Source organism: Mustela nigripes, chromosome 9 (genome assembly GCF_022355385.1).
Source record: "Mustela nigripes isolate SB6536 chromosome 9, MUSNIG.SB6536, whole genome shotgun sequence".
NCBI classification, from domain to species: domain Eukaryota; kingdom Metazoa; phylum Chordata; class Mammalia; order Carnivora; family Mustelidae; genus Mustela; species Mustela nigripes.
The window spans coordinates 37,762,013-37,783,738 of record NC_081565.1 but is presented as its reverse complement, the minus strand read 5'-3'; the positions used below and the strand labels follow the sequence as shown (position 1 = coordinate 37,783,738).

General features: G+C 45.9%; 1 protein-coding gene across 1 annotated transcript in view; it reads right to left on the bottom strand.

Moving 5' to 3' along the window:
* The window catches only part of B4GALT1 (beta-1,4-galactosyltransferase 1), a 53,284-nt gene that overhangs the window by 16,944 nt on the left and 14,614 nt on the right, over positions 1 to 21,726 (bottom strand). Inside the window, exon 2 of the mRNA XM_059411505.1 lies at positions 5,335 to 5,570. Coding sequence (XP_059267488.1) covers positions 5,335 to 5,570 — 236 coding nt within the window. The remainder of the gene's footprint in view (positions 1 to 5,334; positions 5,571 to 21,726) is intronic.

The window sequence follows — 21,726 nt, the reverse complement described above, 5'->3', positions numbered from 1 at the left end:
AGGATGGGTGTTCAGTAAATGGGAAGGAGTCCCAGGGAGCAGCTACTAGCTCCAAACCCTAACTGAGCACTGGACTGTGCGTGGAGCTATGGGGTCAGGGAGGCAGAGGGAAATCAGACCCAGTGGTCCTGGGGTCTAGAGGCTGCAGGCCAGGGAGAGCATGCACACACATAGAATCCCTCCTCACCCCTCACCAGAAAGCACTGAGTGGCCAGGGAACAGTGGGAGGAGAAGCTGGCTCCACTCCAAGGCCTCACAGAGCTAACTAAGGTGGGGGTGGGGGTTAAATAGTGGCTAGAAAGAGGAAGGACAGGCACACAGAGCAGAGGGGGCCGCATAAACAAAGGCACAAGGAGGGGAACACAGTGAAGACAGGGAGTCCAGAGTCTGTGGTGTCAAGTGTGTCTAAAGGAGGGCTGAGGAGGAAGTAGCTAGAGATAGGTCATGGGGGGACTTAGATGGTCTCAGATGCCAAGCTTGGCACTTTGGACCCTTGGCTGTAGGCAGTGGGGACCCAGGGAAGGGCTTAAAGGGTAACATGGTCAGAACTAGAAAGATCTTAGACAGCTGAGTAAGATCAGAAGCACCAGAGGATACACAGAATTGGACATACCAGTCCTGGCCCCTGACTCAGGACAAAGGGCTGCACAGTTATGACAAACCTACCTGGCCAGCTGGGCCTCCATTCCTCACCTGTTTGGTAATCTTTATGCTGGTTAACTTCACAAACATCCTCTATTTCATATATATGGCTTTTACTACCAGGTGGTAACCTGCCTTTCTGTCACTGTAGGTGGTTTTATAGTTTCCTTTCCTCATTTAAAGGATGAGGAGTTACAGCACCCCTCCTCCATCTGCTATGACATCTTGGCGTCCACCTCTGCACCAAAGCCCCGGGGTCAGACTGCAGGCAGGACCTCGGTGCCACCAAGCAGCACCCTTAGCTTCAAGAGGGCAGACAGACCAGAACCCTAACGGGAGGCTCAAACACTGGGAGGTCAGGGCAGGAGGAGAGGTGGAGACCAGAGGATGGACAGCAATTTCAGCTGGTAAAGGCTTCCCTGCTCCCCTCCACCCCACTTACTGTGAGATGCAAATTGTTATGGTATGTGGAGGGGCCTAAACCAAAAGGGAGTGGTTAACATGGACACCGATAGGGGCCACAGAAGCCCATGGAACCTCACCTCTGTGTGCGGACCTTGAAACACAAACCTACTTGGCAACCCTACTCAGAAGAAGCTGCTGGGTTTGACATGGTCCCTAAGACCCTTGAGATTCTGTTTCCTGTGACTACCCACTATCCTCTGACCCCTTGGAGCCCATACAAATGAGAGGGAGAGTCTTGAGGCTGGTACTCAGTAGAGCTGAAGCAGGAGGCAGGGAGCGCAGTAAAGAGTTCATCACTAGAGCGCTGGGCAAGGAAACAGGAAGAAAGGAGGGGTAAGAGGGGAGAAGGAACGCAAATCATAGCAATAACAGTTGGTGTTGACTGAGGGTTTGCCCTGTACCAGGTGTTTTACAGGCCCCACGTGCCAATACCAAAACCTCGCCGTCCTGCCGACGAGGAAACAGAGGTCTGAAGAATTTGAGCCTATGGTTACAGCGTGGGGAAGTGGCAGAGCTGGAACCCAGGCAATCCAAGCCTGAAGCTCACCCCCAGCCCTTCTTGGGACCAGATGACCCAGTGGACAGAGTGAGTGAGGTGCAGTGAGAGGGCACTAGGTGACAGGGACTGGGCTGAAGCTGCAGCCTTCTCGTCATGTATGTGACCTCCTACTGCTCCTTTCCCCTCTCTGAGCCTCGTTTCCTCAGGGTACAAGAGATTAGATGTTTTCATACTACCTGGCCTTGGGGGACCAGGCAGATCCCAGCAAAGCCTGAAGGGGAAGGGGGGAGGTGTGGGGTTCAGGATGGGAACACTGTCTCCAGTTCACGTAGAATGGCCGCCACGGTGATCTGCTGTTGCTGGGGGGACTGCATAGCATTTCCATGGGGCAGGAGGTTCTATTCTCCAAAACCTGTTTGAGAACCTTTGGGATGGATCTCTCAGAGGCCCCTCCTACTTCAAGCATTCTTTCTCTCTCATCTTAAACGGGGCAGGCAGGGTGTCTGAGGCAGGGAGATGACCGGAGGCTTGAACGCCTATTTACAGGAAGGCCAAAGCCAAATGCTACCAATTCCCTTTCTCCCTCTTCTTTATAGAACAGCAAAAGAGAACAGAGGAAATTCCTAATTTGTAGGTGGGGCGTGCTCCCAACGCTGCTTCTTCAGCATCTTTTCAAGGATTAGGTTTCCTCTCACCACTTTATTACATGCACTTTACGGATATCATACAGATGATTTTCTTTACCGGAAAGGCAGAGCGAACTTCAAGTTTCTTCATGATTCAGTTATCTGGAAGTCAGATCATACTTTCCCAAAGAAATCATCAGGGTAGAGTTGGAGCAGAATAAATAAGATTAGCTGGGGGAGAGAGAGAGAAGGAGGAGAAGATTTTCCTAAGGTGGAAAGTTAACCTGTAGAAAAGAAGGAAAAGATGGAGAAGCAAAAAAGACATGGGAGGGGGTGGTGAGATAATGATACTGAAAAGACTAGAAGGGAAAGAAGATGTAAATATGTTTGGAAAGCTAAAAATAAAATATTTCCAGCATTAAACTGCAAGTGGGAAGAGACTGGGGGGTGGTGGTCTCAGTTCCTAGGGAAGTAAAGAGGTGGGCGGGGTGCGGGGGATAGGGTTGGGGGGAAGGAGGGAGGTATTGGTTTAGGCCTGCTTTCCCCAAAGTGTAATTCAAAGAACTCATTGCTTGAGACGGTTCTTGGAAAACAGATCTCCAGCCAGCCAAGCTCAGAAAACACCGGGTTGCTGAGTAGCTCTGGAGGCTGTAACATACACCAGCACACTAAAGGTTCTGCAGGAAGGAGGCCTGCTTCCCGGTGTTCCATCTAGCAGTTCTCAAATGCACATGAGTTCCATTGCGGAAAGCGAACCTTGGAAGAAGCCCCGTCTTAACACCGTGGCCAGTGTGAGCCAGCACAGCGGTGCCACCGGCCAAGCTGGCTTGCTTGGTTGTTCTGCCAGCTTGGACTGGGGCAGGCAGGAGCCTCTAGCTGGTATAACATTTTCAGAAACCTGTTGTGTAAAACCTGGGAAACATCTATACAAATTCTGTCACAGGAATTTAGAAACATGGCTAAATTTCACTGGTCCAATATTTGTTTTGACTTTATAATTAAATGGGGAAGTCTCCCATTCTCCTAAAATACAACCAATCTCTACCTTAGCATCCTTCCCTCCAGTCCTCCTTGACTGGAAGCATCACCACGATTTCTGTTACCCTCTTACTCAAGTATATATTTTAATCTAATTTATATGCTATCTAGCCCACAGTTGTCTATCTTATGTGCAGGCAGACTGGGTGAGGCCATCAGATGCTTTGTGTAGTAAGCCCTGAAAACACTGTTGTCTATAGTTTGTCACTCATCTCCCGGTATAGTAACTGTCGAAGAGAGGAAGGCAATGCAGCTGGCATGGATTATTTTTGGTGATCCCTACTGGCTCCTGGCAATGAGGGTTTCCTCTTCTAGGCACTCACTGCCATTGCTTTAATAATGTTTCTGAATCCTGCCACGATCAACATGTGTTCATTGGCATCAGATAAATGTTCCTTGATGACAGGGGTTTTCTTGAACAAATACTGGTTGGATTGAAGTGGCTTGGATTTTATAGGGCATTTACCTATTCTCTCTCACATTCTCAAGTATTCTTCTAAGATGATCCATAACTGTCTGGCTGTCTTGCCTGCAGATTTTCTGAGGGCCTTGGTCTATGGCCCATTTAGTCAGGGGACTTAAAGAGCCTTGAGGGGTTTTCCTGCCACCTACTCCCCCACTTTGAACTTCAGTTCCCTTTTAGCAGGGATGTTCTGCTCTTCCGTACCTGACAGACTCAGCTCCTACACCTGGCCCTATCATCTCTGCTGCTTTCCTATCCCTGTGGTCAACAGTATCTCTGGGAATATGCATAACTTCTTTCTGCATTAAAGCCCCTATTCACTGGCTCCCGCTGAGATGCCCAGGTGTCCCTCCAAGCCTTAGAATGTAGTTCGATACCCTGGTTCTTCCAGGTCACTTACTGCTCTTGCCTTCCTCTGAGTTTCCAAAGCTTTTGGCAGCCACCATCCAATCACATACTGTTTGGGGCTGTTAACAAATTATTCCCTAGAAGGGTCCCACTTGCCACTGTGGGGAAGGAAGCTCTAGACAGATAGAACTGAGTGGGGCCTTACTTCTCTAGAATCTCTCTGCAGCACAATGTCATGGCAGTGCTGAGAAATGGTCGATGGACACACTATTTCCAACTTCCCTCTCGTCCCAGGAAGGCAAACAAAAGCCCTCTACTTTGACGGAAGCTGTCAACTACCAACACTTTTACTACCTCAAGCAGCTCCAGGATTTATCTTGAAATGGACAGTGAGTCTTTCAGAATGGGTATACGGTCCTCTTCAGATGAATTTCAATGAACTTTAGTATACAGACAGGGTAAATGTGTTATTCCACCTAGTAAGTTATAAAATCATGAATTTAGGTATTTATAATAAACTCAAAACACCAAAGTTACACTTCTAGAAAAATAATAGTGCTTCTCAAACAAACTGGAAATCAGCAAAGTTATTTTTTAAAAACTACATTCTAGATCAATCTGATGCTCCAGGTCATGCTGATAAAGGCTAACATGTCTTCCACATTAGTTTCCTAAGCATGGCTAAGCTCAACACACACAAATCAGACATGCAGTGAGCAGCTCTCTTTTCTCAGACCCAGCCCAGTGCACATGATGCTCAGTGGCCTAAAAATTCGATTTCCCCAGCCATTTTGCTGGGGGCTGGCATTCAGGCCTGATCTAAGGGTGCTATCTCCAGCAGGTGTCCCAGAAGATACGTTAGACTGGATAATTTCGAAGCTGCCTAAAACTCTGACATTTAAATGAGTGCTTTTATCTTTTTTTTTTTTTTTTTTTAAGGAAAATACACAACTACCCAAGGATGGGAAATAATTAATGCTCTACTTTGGGAGAATGAGGATTGTTGTGTTTCTCTCAATTTTGCTGGAAGTGCACTTGCAGCAAAAAGAAAACAAAATACCCCAGCAAGCAAATACCTTTGCCCAAAGAGCAGACAGTGACAAGCAAGTTGTATGGTATCTGGTTTATCTGTATTGCCTAAGGACGGTGAGGCTGGCCGGGTTATAAAATGTCACATGTCTAGTATCGGATTCTTTTTCTCACCCCTCATTACTCACATACTCCCTCCCTCACTCCGTCTTCCCAGACCTCACCTGGTTGATAACATAGATGCCGTAGTCTAACTGCTGACGCTGTAGGATAGGGTGCAAGTAATACAGCCAGTACTTGAGGTGTTCCTGCCGGTTACGGAACGGAATAACGATGGCCACCTTGTGGGGAGAGATGCAGTTCTTGGGGGTATAGCGGCCGCCCACCTTCACCTCTGGGTTCTGTTTCTCCACAAGCTTCAGGTCCACAGGCATGTTAAACTCGATCACCATGGGGCCGACTACAGAGGTGGAAGGAAGGAGAAGTTAGCAGGCTACAGTGTTCCCCCAGGCCACAGCCTCAGGAGACATCTCCTCCTGGGAGGCAGTGTGGCTACGAAAAAGGCACTTATGTCCAGCACTAGGACGACCGACCATCCCAGGAAACCCCTTAGGCCCAGGCAAAGCTGGACAGCTGGTCATGCTATGAAGCACACATCTGCCCAGGACCCACTCCCCTGAGATTCTAGGTTTCTCAGCTATAACTGGAAAGGGAGTGGCTGCTGGTCAGACTTCCTGAAAGGTTGTTTTAAGGATCAGAAAATGGATGAGAAAGCACTTTCTCAGAAATCCTAAGGTGGAGACCTAACTTTACCATCTCCCAGCTGTGTGGCCTTGCACAAATGATGTCCATCAACTCTCTGAACCTAGTCTATTTGGGGAAAGGGGTGAGTGTGTGTCTGTGTATGCAAGTCAGGGAGGATGGTGTTGTGGAAATCAGCCTCAAATCGGAAGGTAGCAAGGAGTAGTATGAGGAACCCATGTCTCAGGAAGACACCTGATGCACGTATTTAAAAGAACTCCAGGGGTAGGGACTGGAGGAACTGAGACCCAGAGCAGACTTCAGGATGATGAGAAACAGCTGAAAAGAACACCACAGAAAAATGCTTAGTAGTAAGTATCAGTGGTAGAATAACAAAGGAGATGAGGAAGGGAGAGAAAGCTGGAGAGGACCACCAAGTTTCTATCCTGGAAGAATATGGTTCCAGATGAGAGAAGTAAATTAGTAAGAGAACTCTTGACTTAGAAGAAAAATTGATGATGTGGATGGTGGATTCTGAGGTAGTGATAGGGTAGTAGTAGTGGGAGAGGCCAAGGTCAATATCCAGATACAGACATGGAAATCCTTTTTTCCTAAGGTGGAGCTAGGAGAGGACTTCATTCCTCATCTGGGGACTGACCCGCATGTGGCATGCACAGTGGAGGGCAGGAAAAAGATGACAGGCCCAGGAATACACAGGAAACTGGGGACAGAGTCAATACTCAAACCCAGGGCACCTGGGTGATTAGGCATCTGCCTTTGGCTCAGGTTATGATCCTGGGGCGCTAGGGTTGAGCTGTGAGTTAGGCTCCTTGCTCAGCAGGGAGACTGTTTCCTCTCCCTCTGCCTCTGTCCCTCCCCCCGACATTCGTGTTCTCTCTCTCAAATAAATAAATAAAATCTAAAAATACAAAAAACAAAAAACAAAAAAACTCAAACCCAGAGCCCCAGTATTCCCTGTAGGCCAGACTTTCTCCAACCAGGTTCCAGGAAACAGTAATTCCAGTAAGATGCTCAATGGAAGAACATGTCACCTGGTCAAATAAGCATACTCAATCTTAAGGCACACCAAAGGCTCTGAAAAGTTGTGCAGTCAAGAAACCCCCTTCACTTTATATAATCCACCATTTCCCAAACTTATTTGGCCATAGTACCACTCGACCAGGGAACACATTTTGAGAACTGTTACTCTAGTGTAACGAGATTAACCTGTGAAGCCAACTCGCCATGAGAACAAAGACAACTACAGAATAGAGGTGGGAATGCTGACCACACACTGGGAGCAAGCATGCCTGAAACATGCTGGTGAGACCCACCCGAGGCCCACCACACATCACTCCTTTGCCTTATTTGTTCATCAGTAACATGTGACGCTCCAAGCACCCTTGTGCCCAGAAACCACTCATCCTCTTGAAATGAGCCCCAGAAAAGGAAGTTGTGATTCTTGCTCCTCTTGTCAGCAGGTGCAGACTCCCCATTTCCTTCTCCTCAGCATCCCCTGGTACTTCTGACACCCTCCCTCCCTCCAATGCTGACTCAGTTCCACCTTCACTAGACCCATTCCCACCCATTTATTTTCTTCTGAGATGCAGATCTGATCATATCACTTTCCTGCTTACAAAAACAAAACAAAACAAAACAAACAAACAAACAAAAGACTCTGACAGCTCAGGGGCCCTGCAGTCTTTGACAAGGAAGGCTAAAACCTCTCGGTTTGGCAACAAGGCCCTTCAGTCAGCTCTACTGCCATCCCCCTTCCAATAAACCATGCCTACATCCATACTTGTCTCCTTGCCAGAAATGCCCTTCCTTCTTTCTTCTAACAGACTTTTGCATTTCAAGACAGACCGGAATCTTGAAATTAATAATAAGCCCCAGTCTGCCTTCATCCTTTTGCTCCCTTCATTACCAGAGCTCAGAAAGCAGACGCCCTGGTGCAGGGGCACAGAGGCCTCATATATCAGTCCCTCACACAACTGACCCAGTTCCAACTCCTCAGGATGCCCTCGAGTGAGTAGGTACTATGCTCCAGGACTAAGTAAGAGGTCACCTGAACCAGTTTTTTCTCAAACCCATCCATCAGAATCATGTGAGGCAATTCGTAAAAAATATGGAATCTCAGGATGCTCCACTGGGGAATGACTTGGCCAATTTGCAGAAAGAGGTAAATCACAAGGAGCCCAGGTGACTGGACAATGGGGAGCTGAACCTCTCATCTTCATGAGCTTTGGGGCTTTCATGGAGGTAGCCCTTCCCCATAAGGTCCATTAGGCCTGGGCTGCTTGACCCCAGCAAAGCTTCTGGGAGGCTCTGCAGCCCAGTGTACTTGTGAAAAACATGAAAAGATAATCATCATCTTCTCACTTCAGAGGGCCCCACAACATCTGCAACACCCCCCCGCCAACTCCCTGTACCCCACCCTACCTCCAGTTCTGAAGATGCTGCTAAACATAACTTCATTTTCGGGAACCCAAGAGGCATCTGGACTCTCACCCTACTGACTTGCTCATACCTTCTGAAACCAACCCAGAAGACAGGAATTCACAATTGGTCTGCCCAGCCTCCTGAGAGCAGACACCTGTGGACTGGAAAGCATCTTAGTTTTGCCTGTTGGGGGGTTCTAAAATGGTAGTCCTGAGGTAGAGTTTCCTGGGTAGAAGAAAGGCTGCCTGGGCCCTGGTTGAACTCCACTAGTGACTTGCTGGATGGTCTTTGGACAAGTGCTGCCCACTCTCAGGATACTGGTTTCCCATCTGGAGATTGCAGGGACGGGAATCCAACCAGCACCAAATGAACTACTCAACACCCCACCCCATCATCACCTATAGCCAAACCTGCCTCTTCTCCAGAGTTTCCTTGGCAACTGACACCATTGTTCATCAATTCTGGTAGCTGACAACCTAGGTGGTCCATCTTCTACTCTCCCACCCCTTCCTGCCCAGTACTTCCTGGGCACCTGAGTGAGACTGTGTGCCCAGTAGAGAAGGGGAGTGATGGACAGCAATTCCTGACCTCAAGGAGCTCCCTGATGAGGATGTGGCAGAACCTAAGGGAAAACTACTCTAATTTAAAGCTGTCTAAGGGAATCACTCCTCTAAAGGCTTCCTGCGGGGCTTTATTACTGAACAGCCTCTTTTCAGACTCCTGGTCCTCTCTGGGCCCTTCTCACAACCCCCATCATGTCTGCGGCACACCAAGAGCACTGCAATCCCCGGTCCTGCTCTCCATGGCAATCCGTGCCCCACCTGCTTTCTCTGATGCATCCACAGCCCCGAGAGCCCTGGGGCTCACGCCTGAGCTGGGTCAGCCCTCAGCAGCCAGCAGGGGCAGCAGACCTGGAGCCAAATGCTTCCTGGGTCCATGGCCAGTCAGGAGGCCTCCCCGAGGGCCCTGCACCCCCCTGCCATGCTGCAGAGGCCGCCCTCCATGGCCTGCTTGGCTCTGTCCCAACAAGAAAATCCAGAGAGCTCAGGCTCCAGGAGGGCAGTGGCCAGCTCTGCCCAGAACCACAGCAAACTGCTATCAGATCTCAGAGTCACTGCCAGGGGCCTCTGAGAGAAGCAAAGGGAGGAGGCTGAGTGCTGAGGGCTTCATGACAGTCCTCACACTGAGCCAAGGCTCCCTTGCTGTGTGGCGCATGGTGTGTGCTACCATGGGCCCTAGGCCCCGCTGGGCTGGCTTGTGTGTTTTCTTGGCTCTGGGAGCTGGAAGCAGGGTTACATAAGCAGCTGAGCAGATGTGAGCCTGTCCCCGGCTCCCCCAGCTAAAGCCCTGCCACGTGGGCCTCTCGGCTGGGAGTCCAGGTCACGGCCTTGCGTGTAAGGCGCTCAATCACTTCAATGTGTGAGCTCGACTCAGACAAATTCCACTGCTCCCTTGCCCGGCACAGCAAACCCAAACACACACATGCCCCTCCATCAAAGACCGGCTCGTCTAGAGGCAGGCCAACAAGGACTCCCCGTCTCACTTTCATGCTGGCTGAGCCACTAGTTCATTCTTCTGTCCTCAGCAAAACAGGCTGGAACATCTAGTCACCACTTCCCAGCTGACTGGCCAGTGGCTCAGGATATGATCTCTGGCTTGATGCTGGGTCGTGGCAATGTTTCACCAGCCTGCCACGAATCGGTAAAAGTAAAGACAATGCACACTGTTCTTCATTAAGCTAAGTGGAACCAATGTATCAGAATGCCCTTTCTTCCAAAGTCAAGTGCTTCTCACTCTAAATGTTAAAATGTCCTTTTGTGAAATGATCATAGTGGATTTTGAGACTCAATTGACTTAATTTTAATTTGTAAAAAATCCATACTTAATAGCCAAGGACCTGACCCTAAAGTTTCTTTGGCAAATTTCCTGGGTGATGAAACTGAAACACATGGGAACTGTGAGACTATAGGCAGTACCCAGAACTCTGTGGTCTTCAAGTTGGGGTGCCAGCATGTCTTCCTTGGCCAGGCCTCAGCCCCAACAGTGTGACATAGTGCCTCTTCAAGTTCTCTCCCCCTCAACCCCACAGCTCATGTGGGTAGGCCATTTTTCTCTGTACCAATCTTCTTTGAAGGCCAGAGAGGCACTAGATGACAGGTCCTATCAAATCCTCCAGCTTGAGGTGACAGCTGTCTGCAGTGGGCCCGTGAACTCAAGGTACCCCTTGTGACCCCTCAGACTAGAACTGAGAAGCACCATCTATTGCCCAGAGCCAGGCTGCTAGGTGCCAGGGAGGCAGCAGCAGAGCTGGGTTAAGAAAACTTCTTTGCTCTTGGAGGGGAGGGACACCAGCAAACAAGAGTGAGGATAACAGTGCTGAGAACAGCCAAAATGGCACAAAGGAAGGGGTGTCCTCTCTGGTGCCAGAATAGAGAGTCAAGGAAACCTTTGCACAGAAGCAGCTCCTCTCAGAGAGGACTCATCAGGCAAGAGTTGTGGCCACTTGGCTGCCATGGACACAGAGTATACCAACAAATCTTACCTGTGTGGACAGCACACAAATGATACAAGCAACTAAGAGGCTTTCGATACACTTCCAGGAAACCTGATGTAAGAGCAGGGGACAGAGAGCCACCAGAAGGGACTTCTCAAATCTCATGTTAACCATTACTTACCAAATTTTAAAATCTAGCTCACCAAGGCTTTGAAAGTATTGGAAATGATTTATTTCTTAAACCAGATGTTCGTGGTATTTTTCTTTATACCTTTGTGTCTATCTTTAAAATTAAACAATAACTATTTTAAAATATAAACCAAGAAAGGAAGTATAGCTCCCTCTTTCGACCCATTCCCAATAAGCAAGGGTCTTCCAAAATAAAGATTTCAAAGCATACAATTCAGTGACCAGAAAAGAGGAATAATGTAGGGTTAATGCTAACTCAATATGTTTCAAGCATACTGTATGCTCAACACAATTTCAACACCCACTGTTCTTTCTGCCAACTTACCATCTAAGCCACTATTAGACCCCAGAGACGGAAACACTTTTTCAACAGGAAGCAGAGCACATTTGTGGTCTCAGAACCCTGCATTTGGGGGCACAGAAAAAAAACAAAGTATTTGCTCAAAAAATAAAAGAGCCTGCCAGAGGAGGTCTACAGAGCATAGCCCAGGTGGCCAAGAGGAAGCTGGACTGATCGAGAACAGGGGCATTCGTTACTTCTCTATGCTTAGAAGTGGCCCTGCCATGTGCTTGAACCACCACACTTGGTAGGTCTTCCAAAATATCACCTGAAAGTGACCTGGCCACCAGTGAATCATCCACGTCAGTGAAACTGCCCTTTCTTGCACTCTGCTCTCTCCCCCATTAAATCTTCAAACAAAGGCCAAGTACTCTTTTTAATTTTATTTTTAAAGTTACTTGTTTTAGTAATCTCTTCATCCAGCATGGGGCTCACGACCCTGAGATCAGAAGTCGCATGCTCTTCCTCTTTTTTTTTTTTTTTTTAAAGATTTTATTTATTATTTGTCAGAGAGAGAGGAGCGAGAGCAAGCACAGGCAGACAGAGTGGCAAGCTGACTGAGCCTGCCAGGTGCCCCAAGGCCAAGTCCTCTTATTTGCTACTGCACTGGCTTTTCAAAATGCTGGTGAGGTTTCCTTCTACTGCAGGGGTTCAGATGTGGAGTGCAAGAGCCATCATTTAAGAAAGCACATGAAACTGCAGATTCCTGGCTTTTACTCCCCAGAGCGCCCCATTTGGTAATTCTGGGACTGAGGTGCAGGACTCTGCATTTTAACAGCATTTTAGATAACTTTCACATGTGTCCCTGGACTATACTTTGAGAATGGTGGTTTACAGGTTCACTCAATAACCTCCACCTCCTTCCCACCCCCATGAAGGTCTTTAAGAGGGGGCACCCCGGTGGCTCAGCCAGTTAGGTGTCTGAGGCTTGATTTCAGCTCAGGTCATCTCTCGGTTGTAAGATTACCCAGCATTGGGCTCTGTGTTCAGTGTGGAGTCTGCTTGAGGATTCTTTCTCTCCCCCTTTCTCCCTCCCCACTATTCACGTGCGTGTGTGTGCATGCCTGCACATGCACTCTATCTCTCTCCCACTCACTCTCTAAAAAGATTTTTTTAAATAAAAAAAATTAAAATTGAAAAAAAAAGAGTGTGTACCAAGAAAAACAATCTATACTCAGGAACTACTGTTCATTTCTGCTCTCTGACAATACTTAGAATGTACTTCACTTTTGGCTTTTGCAAAGGGACAGATGTAATAACTATGTTGGGCCACAAGGTGTGAATATCTACATTTTAACTCTTCCCCAGTCTTTAACTTTCTAAGTCACATTTTCTCTTTTGCTGATTTTATTTATATCTGTCCTTTTTACACTACCTATCCTTAAAAGCTACATCAAAAACCTTCGTGAGAGAGGTAAGGTAACAATCCTTCAAAGTTCAAACCAAATATTTCAAAGCTTTCCCTAAGCCCCTGGCATGAACTGGTCCCCGCTCTGCATGCCAGAGGGAACTCCATGTAAAGTTTACAAACTTTATAAGTCAACACAACAAACTTTACAAGCCTACACTAGAGCTCTTTGAGGTGAGGGGCCAGTATATCTACCTACTCCCTCTATTAGACCCTCCTCTCTTTGGGGGGAGGTTGGGACAAGTGTTGTGTCCCACTCTTTTCTGTCCTTGGGACAGTTTCTGGTAGAGTAGGGTCCACAAATGTATCTTGACCCACACAGCACTTGTTCAACTATAGGTTAAGAACCAGAACTAACAGGGCAGGGAACCATCCGGTGCTTGATGTTTGAGAATCTAGACTGTTGTCCTAATTATACATCTATTACCAAGGCAGCCAAGCCCAAAAACACTCTCTTTCCTAGGCTCTAAATATGCCCTTTTTTTTTTTTTAAAGATATTATTTAATTATCAGAGAGAGAGGGCACAAGCAGGGGGAGCAGAGTCAGAGGGAGAAGCAGGCTCCCCACTGAGCAGGGAGCTGGATGTGGACTCGATCCCAGGCCCCTGGGACCATGACCTGAGCCAAAAGCAGAAGCTTAACTGAGCCATCCAGGCGCCCCTAAATATGCCTTTTTCTGTTCAGGTATAGCAACTGATTTGTGATCTAGAGACACAGCCCCCACCCTCAACTTCAAAATGAGCTTCCTCTGGGTTCTAGGCCTATAATTTGAGACTTTGTGGCAGTCAACAGCCTAACCTAATGAAAACACTGCATTTTCTCATCTAAACCTCACATAGCCACACGAAACAGGCTCTTCACCAAATACCATTTGTTCCTTGAGAGAATAACTCTAAAACTCAGTCTGATGTGGATCATGAAATCACCAGAAAAGCCTTGAGTGGTCACTCAGTCCAGGATTCTGTCACTGAGAGTACCAAGGCCTAAAGCTAAGGTAACAAAGCCAAAGTCAGATTCCACCACCTTGAAGGGTCCGGATCTACCTCAAACCAGAACCCTGAAGAGTTCTGGCAGATCAAGGCTGGAGGCATCTTAAGAATTATGTTTCATGAAATCTTGCCATTTGCGACAATGTGGATGGAACTAGAGGGTATCATGCTTAGTGAAATAAGTCAATCGGAGAAAGACAACTATCATATGATCTCTCTGCTATGAAGAAGTGGAGATGCAACATGGGGGGTTTGGGGGGTAGGAAAAGAATAAATGAAAAAAGATGGAAGCGGGAGGAAGACAAACCATAAGTGACTCTTAATCTCACAAAACAAACTGAGGGTTGCTGGGTGGACGGGTGTTGGGAAAGGGGGGGTGGGATTATGGACATTGTGGAGGGTATGTGCTATGGTGAGTGCTATGAAATGTGTAAACCTGGCGATTCACAGACCTGTACCCCTGGGGATAAAAATACATTATATATTTATAAAAAAATTAAAAATTTAAAATTAAAAAAAAAAGAATTATGTTTCAGGGGTGCCTGCTTGGCTCAGATGATACAGCACATGACTCCTGATCTCAGAGTTGTGAGTTCAAGCCCCACATAAAGCTTTAAAAAGTAAAATAAAACAGGGCGCCTAGGTGGCTCCATCAGTTAAGTGTCTGCCTTTGGCTCAGGTTATGATCCCAGTGTCCTGGGATAGAATCCCACATCGGGCTCCCTGCTCAGCAGGGAGTCTGCTTCTCCCTCTCTCCCTCAGCCACTCCCGCTGCTTGTGCTCCTTCCCTCTTTCCCTCTGTCAAATAAATAAATAGGTCTTTTCTAAAAAATAAAATAAAAGAGAAGAAAAACAAATAAAAAGGTAGAAAAAAAACATTTTAAAAGATTATATTTCAGCCCCAGGGCTGTGTATGAGGGAAAATGAAGGACAGAGGAATTGAGGCTTTCTCAGGACACTCCTGGATGGGCAAAAAAAAAGCCATCCTTAAGAGAATGTCAAAAATTCCAGGTAAAGGCCCTAGTTAAAAAGGTAAATGTCAGGGCGCCTGGTGGCTCCGGTGAGTTAAAGTCTCTGCCTTTGGCTTGGGTCATGATCTCAGGGTCCTGGGATCGAGCCCCGTATCGGGCTCTCTGTTTGGCAGGGAGCCTGCTTCCTCCTCTCTCTCTCTGCCTGCCTCTTTGCCTACTTGTGATCTCTGTCTGTCAAATAAATATATAAAATATATATTAAAAAAAAAAAAGGTAAATGTCCATAAAAGGCGAAGCTGTGGAGACAAAAGCGGCTGCCTGGAGCCAAGGTTTAGAAAGAACATTAAGGGCATCTGGGTGGTTCGGTCATTAAGAGTCTGCCTTTGGGGGGCGCCTGGGTGGCTCAGTGGGTTAAGCCGCTGCCTTCTGCTCAGGTCATGATCTCAGGGTCCTGGGATCGAGTCCCGCATCGGGCTCTCGAATCCCGCATCGGGCTCTCTGCTCAGCAGAGAGCCTGCTTCCTCCTCTCTCTCTCTCTGCCTGCCTCTCTGCCTACCTGTAATCTCTGTCAAATAAAATAAATAAAATCTTTAAAAAAAAAAAAAGAGTCTGCCTTTGGCTCAGGTTATGATCCTAGGGTTCTGGAATCAAGACCCACATTGGGCTCCCTGCTTAGTAGGAATCCTGCTTCTCCCTCTCCCCCTGCTCTGTTCCCTCTCTTGCTGTCTCTCTCTCTCTGTCAAATAAATAAAATCTTAAAAATAAAAAATAAATAAAAAGGCAAATGTCCACAAAAGGCTAAGCTGTAGAGACAAAAGTGGTTGCCTGGAGCCAGGGTTTAGAAAGGAGATTAAGGTGGCTCAGGTAGGTTGACTGGATCAGGCCATGATCTCAGGGTCCTGGGATCAAGTCCCACATCTGGTTCCCTGCTCAGCAAAGAGACTGCTTTTCCCCTCCCTCTGCCTGCCGTTCCCCCTGCTTGTGCTCTCTCTCTAACAGACAAATACAATCTTAAAAAAAAAAAAAAAGTCATACTTATCTTCTCCTCATTAACTTGTTAGGGTTCTGCTGTTCATGGATGTATCTACACGGTGGACAGCAAGTCACAGCACACACGTCCCTCTGCTCTCTCTCTGCTGTGCCCACCGACACTGTCTCAGAACCCTTCTTAATCTTGGGTTCCAGGGAACCACCGATTCAAGGTGACATAAAAGTGAATCTTACTTGACTTGATTGATCTAAACCCTTCTCAAGCACATTTCTATACCATACATGGCCATGGCTGTGGAATTCAGTGGGGCAAGCAAAGAGCACTAGGAAACCTTGAGGAGGCCCCAGAACTGGGGTGTGATGGTACACTTCTGTCCTGGCGTGACCCAAGGAGAAAGTTTCTATCCACAGTGAAACCACAGAGATTGAAGGCCCTGAGGTCAAGAAACTGTGCTGGGGACCACAGACTTTTAAAGCCCAGTAAACAGGCTTCCCAGTGTTGTCCTCCAGGGAAAATTCATCCCAGGAGGAATTTCTGTTTCGTTTGGTCCTGGCCCAAAGGCAGATTTTCTCCTCACTCAGCTCTTCTCCCTTTGGCTTCCCTCCCTGCCTTCCTCCCTCCCTCTGCTGGAATTTGTGCAAATTCTGGAAACTGTTCCTGCCCACAGTTATCACTACCAGGAAAGGCTTGGGAAGCCAACTTGCCTGGGAATTCTGTTAGCTCCAGGAAGATCTTGGGGCATCGCTCTCATTTTAGAAATAGAGCACTTCTGCAAGAGAAGATAAGAGCTTCTCAGAAAGAATTAGAATGATTTAGGCCCAGTGTTTTATTTCACAACCTCATCCTCCAGACAGAGGCTGTCTTCCTGCCTCATTTGGGACCTCGACTCTCAGCCCGGAGCCAGTCACCAGTCACCAGCAGGTAGCCCAGAGCCTGTAGCCCAGAGCCTGCCACCCGAAGACTCCAGGCCTAATGGTAGGAGCCATACCTGATTCCGTTCCTCTCCTGGTTACTTTCCCCTCCTCAGGATGCAGGGGAAGAACACTTTGCTCTGCACCTTCCTAGGTCATTTATTAGATAAGATATGAAAATCTGACACACAGGTGTACAGGAGCCAAATTCAGTTTCTGAGGGAAGCAGCACACCAAGAAGAGGCTCAAATCCCTGCTCTACCTCTGAAAAGCCACAAGCAGGTTTCATGACCTCTGCACATTTTCAGTGATAGCACTGTGCCTAACACAGACTAGGCCTACAACCTACGTTTGCTGAATATATATACTAATAATTACACGCAGGCCTCACACTCTAAGAGATAAAGTCATTCTTTTTTTTTTTTTTTAAGATTTTTATTTATTTATTTGAGAGACAGTGAGAGAGAGCATGAGAGGCGAGAAGGTCAGAGGGAGAAGCGGACTCCCCATGGAGCTGGGAGCCTGATGCGGGACTCGATCCCAGGACTCCGGGACCGTGACTTGAGCCAAAGGCAGTTGCTTAACCAACTGAGCCACCCAGGTGCCCGAGATAAAGTCATTCTTAATACAACTCAGTAAGAGGCTAAGTCATCATAAAGACAGACCATTTGTTGAAGAGAATCAGCTGAGTTCAGTTAAACTAGCACAACCAAAATGCGGAGGTATTGATATAGTTATAGAGAAAGAAGTGCTGTTGAGAGACTTTACAAAGAGGAAACAAAGGATCTGTATTCCAAAAAAAGGTAGCACAGGCAAATAAACAGATAGATGACAGATTCAGATCCAGAATCTGCAATGTTTGGGACAGGCAAGGGATTAATATCTAGGATATATAAGGAACTCCTGCATATCATCAAGAAAAATGTAAGAACCCCACTGAAGAAAACAGGCAAATGATGATAATGAATAAGCAATTTACCAAAGAAGAACCCCGAAAGCCATTGAGCATATGAGCATCTAGCACAGAGAAAGGCAAGTTAAAACAAGACCTATGCCAGCATATAGAGTCACTTGGCCAAAAATTAGAAAGCTAGTTAACGCCACGTATTTGTCAGAAGTACAGAGATCTCCATGCTCCGCCAGTGGAAATGTAAATGATGGGTGGTCATTCTGTTCTGGAGTAGTTATCTGGCACTCCCGCATCAATACAAATATACAGCCACAGGTCCATCAAGGACATGTAGAAGGCTATTCCTTACAGAAGTATTTGTGAAGACAGTGTTGGGACGCAGTGTGGGAATCTATCCTTATGGGAGAAAGAAAAATTGGGATGAACACCATAGACACCCGATGTATACAAAGCAACATGGATGGACCTTAAAAACAAGGGTGAGGGGGGCGCCTGGGCGGCTCAGTTGTTAAGCATCTGCCTTCGGCTTGGGTCATGATCCCAGGGTCCTGGGATCAAGCCCCACATCAGGCTCCCTGCCTGGTGGAGAGCCTGCTTCTCCCTCTCCCACTCCCCCTGCTTGTGTTTCCTCTTTCGCTATCTCTGTCAAATAAATACATTAAAAACTCTTAAAAAAAAAAAAAAGGGGTGAGGGGCATCTGGGTGGCTCAGTCAGTTAAGCATCCAACTCTTGGTTTGGGCTCAGGTCATGATCTCGGGGTCCTGGGATCAAGCCCCGTGTGGGGCTCCCCACTCAGTGGGGAGTCTGCTTGAGATTCTCTCTTCTCCCTTTGCCCCTCTCCCCACTCTTGTGCAAAGATTTCAAAGCACTCACTCTCCAATGAATAAATACACTTTAACAAAACAAAACAAAAACAAAAGCAAGGGTGAGTGCCTAGGGCCTAGTTCTTGGTTTCTAAATACCATTCTCTATTAAAAAGAACTAGAGCTTGTTGGAGAAGTTGCTGAGTACAGGGCTGAGTCAGGGAATGAACAAGAGGGCCCTATATCATCTCGCTGTGCCTAAAAGAGTGCTCAAAGAACGAAAGGATATGTCAAAAAGACACAGGAGCCACCCTGAAGGGGACCTCACCAGCCAAATCTGGGACGATCTAAGCATGAAAATAATGATAGTAAAGGATTATGAGCTATTGAATAAAGTTAAAAATCCACAAATCTGCACTGATATATGAATTAATAGGGGAGAAGAGAAAACTCTTTCTTATAGGAAAACACCAACTAATAAATAAACACAGAAGGAATGACAGAATGGGATCACCAACCACCATACCAAGAACTAATTCAGGGAAGAATCATCAATAGATGATAAAACCAAATGGCTGAATGTTTGAAGAATAACTGGATGTTTACATAATCTCAAGCAAATTCCTATAAGGTATTTCTTAATTAAAGGGGGTAAAATAGTAAACTTCATAATAGAGAACTAGCAAACACCATCATAATGAAATGAACAAAGTTCACATTGCCAATAAGAAACAAATTGATAGCAGGTGTCTCCAGACATGGTGCATTAAAAAGAACTCAGAATCACTTGAATGGTATTCTTGTCAGAAACATATAGCCTGAACCTCATCACAAGGAAACACCAGACAGACCCAAATTGAGGATCCTTCTACGAAATGACTGGCCTATACCCTTCAACAATGTCAGTATCATATAACAGAAACACTCAGGCATTGTTCCAGATTAAGAGACTAAAGAGACATGACAACTGAATACAATGCATGGTATTCAACAAGGACATTCTTGGGAGACAATTAACAAAAATCTTCATAAGGTCTGCAATGAGACAACAGGAATTTTTCTAGGTTGGTTTCCTGATTTTGATCAGTATACTATGGTTTTACAAAAAATTATTGTTTTTAGGATATACATGTTGAATATTTAGTGATAAAGGGGTATAGCTCATCATCTATCACACACATATGTACATGAATAGAGAGAAAGAAGAGGGGGAAAAAGGCAACTATAGTGAAAGGTTAACATTCAGAGAACTTAGGGGATCCCAGAAGATATTTAGAAATTCTCTGTAAAATTCTAGCAACTTTTCTACAAGTTTGAAGTTATGTCAGGCTTTTTAAAAATTAAAACAAAAACAGAAGAGGGGAAAAAAATTAGAATCAGAATAAACTGTAAAATAATACCACTTACATAAGTTAAAAATACAGGTACAGCCAACAGGCACATTGAAAGATGTTAAATATCACTCATCATCATGGAAATACAAATCAAAATGACAATAAAATACCACCCCACACCTGTTAAAATGACAAAATCAATAACACAAGAAACAACAGGTGTTGGTTGAGGATGTGGAGAAAGAAAGGACAAGCTTGTCCTGTTTGTGGGAATGCAAACTGGTGTGGCAACTCTGGAAAACAGCATGGAGGTTCCTCAGAAAGTAAAAAATAGACTACCTCCGAACCCAGCAATTGCAATACTGGTTATTTACCCAAAGAATACAAAAGTACTAATTTAAAGGAATACGTGCACCCAATGTTCATAGCTGCATCAATGATTTACAACAGCCAAATTATGGAAACAGCCAAAATGTCCACCAATTGATGAATGAATAAATTAGACATGATATATATACATAATGGAATATTACTTGGGCATCAAAAAGAATGAAATTTTGCCATTTGCAATGGCATGGATGGAGCTAGAGAGTAAGTAAAATCAGTCAGTCAGAGAAAGACAAATACCCTATCATTTCAGTCAGATGTGGAATTTAAGAAACAAAAGAAATAAGCAAAGAGGGGAAAAAAGAAAGAGAGGCAAACCAAGAAACAGACTCTTAACTGTAGAGAACAAACTGATGGTTACCAGAGGGAGGTGGGTGGGGAATGGGTTAAATCATGAATTTGTCAAGATGGGCACAGGACGATATATGGCAGGGTTTAATAACTATATTGTACACCTGAAGTTAATATAGCACTGTACACTAACTAACTGAAATTTAAATAAACTTAAGAAAAATAAAATTAAAATCTAGGTACTTATGCTATAGGATACATATTTAGAGCCTTCTGAAAGAGATACAACACTGGTAATAAAGAACATATCAATGGTTGCCAGGGGTTAAGCGTGAGAGGAGACTGTGATTTCAAGGGGGATTTTTGGGGGTGATGAAACTATTCTGAAGCCTTATTGTGGTGGTGGTTATACAAATATACACTGTGTTATAATTAGTAGAACTATATACCAAAAAAAAAAAAAAAACCTTTACTGTATGTTAATCTAAAAAAATCATTTTTATACATTTTATTTATCTCACAGCGAGAGAGAGAGAGAGAGAGAGAGAGAGTGCGCGAGCGCACACACGCAGTGGAAGTGGCAGACGGAGGGAGAGAGAGGCGGGCTCTCCGCTGAGCAGGTAAGGCGGCCCAATGTGGGACTAGACTCAGGACCTTGGGATCATGTCCAGAGCCAAAGGCAGAGGCTTAACCAACTGAACCACCCAGGCACCCCTTAAAAATTTTAATTTTTAATTAAAAATAGATATATAAATATAAAGCAGCAGCTCCAACCGAGCAAGAGAAAAACAGATACACAGTAAACACATTAGAATGGTTGCTCTGGGTGGGGTTGGGAAATGGAATGAGAATTATATACAACAAAGAAAAAAAGGCAAGCGAGTCTGTGATGATAATGGGCCATGAAATAAAGTTTGACGGCTGCATGGTAAGAAAGTACAGAAGGAAACAAATAAGGGAGTGGTGGAGGTGGAGCTGAACATGTCCTGCCAGAGCTGTACAGGGGAGAAAAAGCCCTGATGACTAAACTAACCCTGGTCCCTAAAAAAGGTTTGCTACGCTGTGGGGATGGGTTCATGAGCCCTGACGGCCAGACATCACCCAGCACTACAGTCCAGCTCCCTTCCCTGATCTGACTTCTGCCTTACCAGCTGTCTGATTTGATTACACTGCAGCTTCTCTCACAGTACTGCGAACAGCCAGAAAACTCTTAAGCCACTTCACAGCAGTGCTCATCTTCACGGCAAAGCAGCAATTTGGTATCCCAGCATGTAAGTAAGTCTCTTGGGAGTTTTATTAGTGAGTCAGCTGCCCCTCCGATCAGTTCTGGAGTCCTAACTCAATTTCTGGAACTTCAATGCTGGTTACAAATACATTCTCTCTCCATCTAAAACCAGACCTTGAACTATGGAGA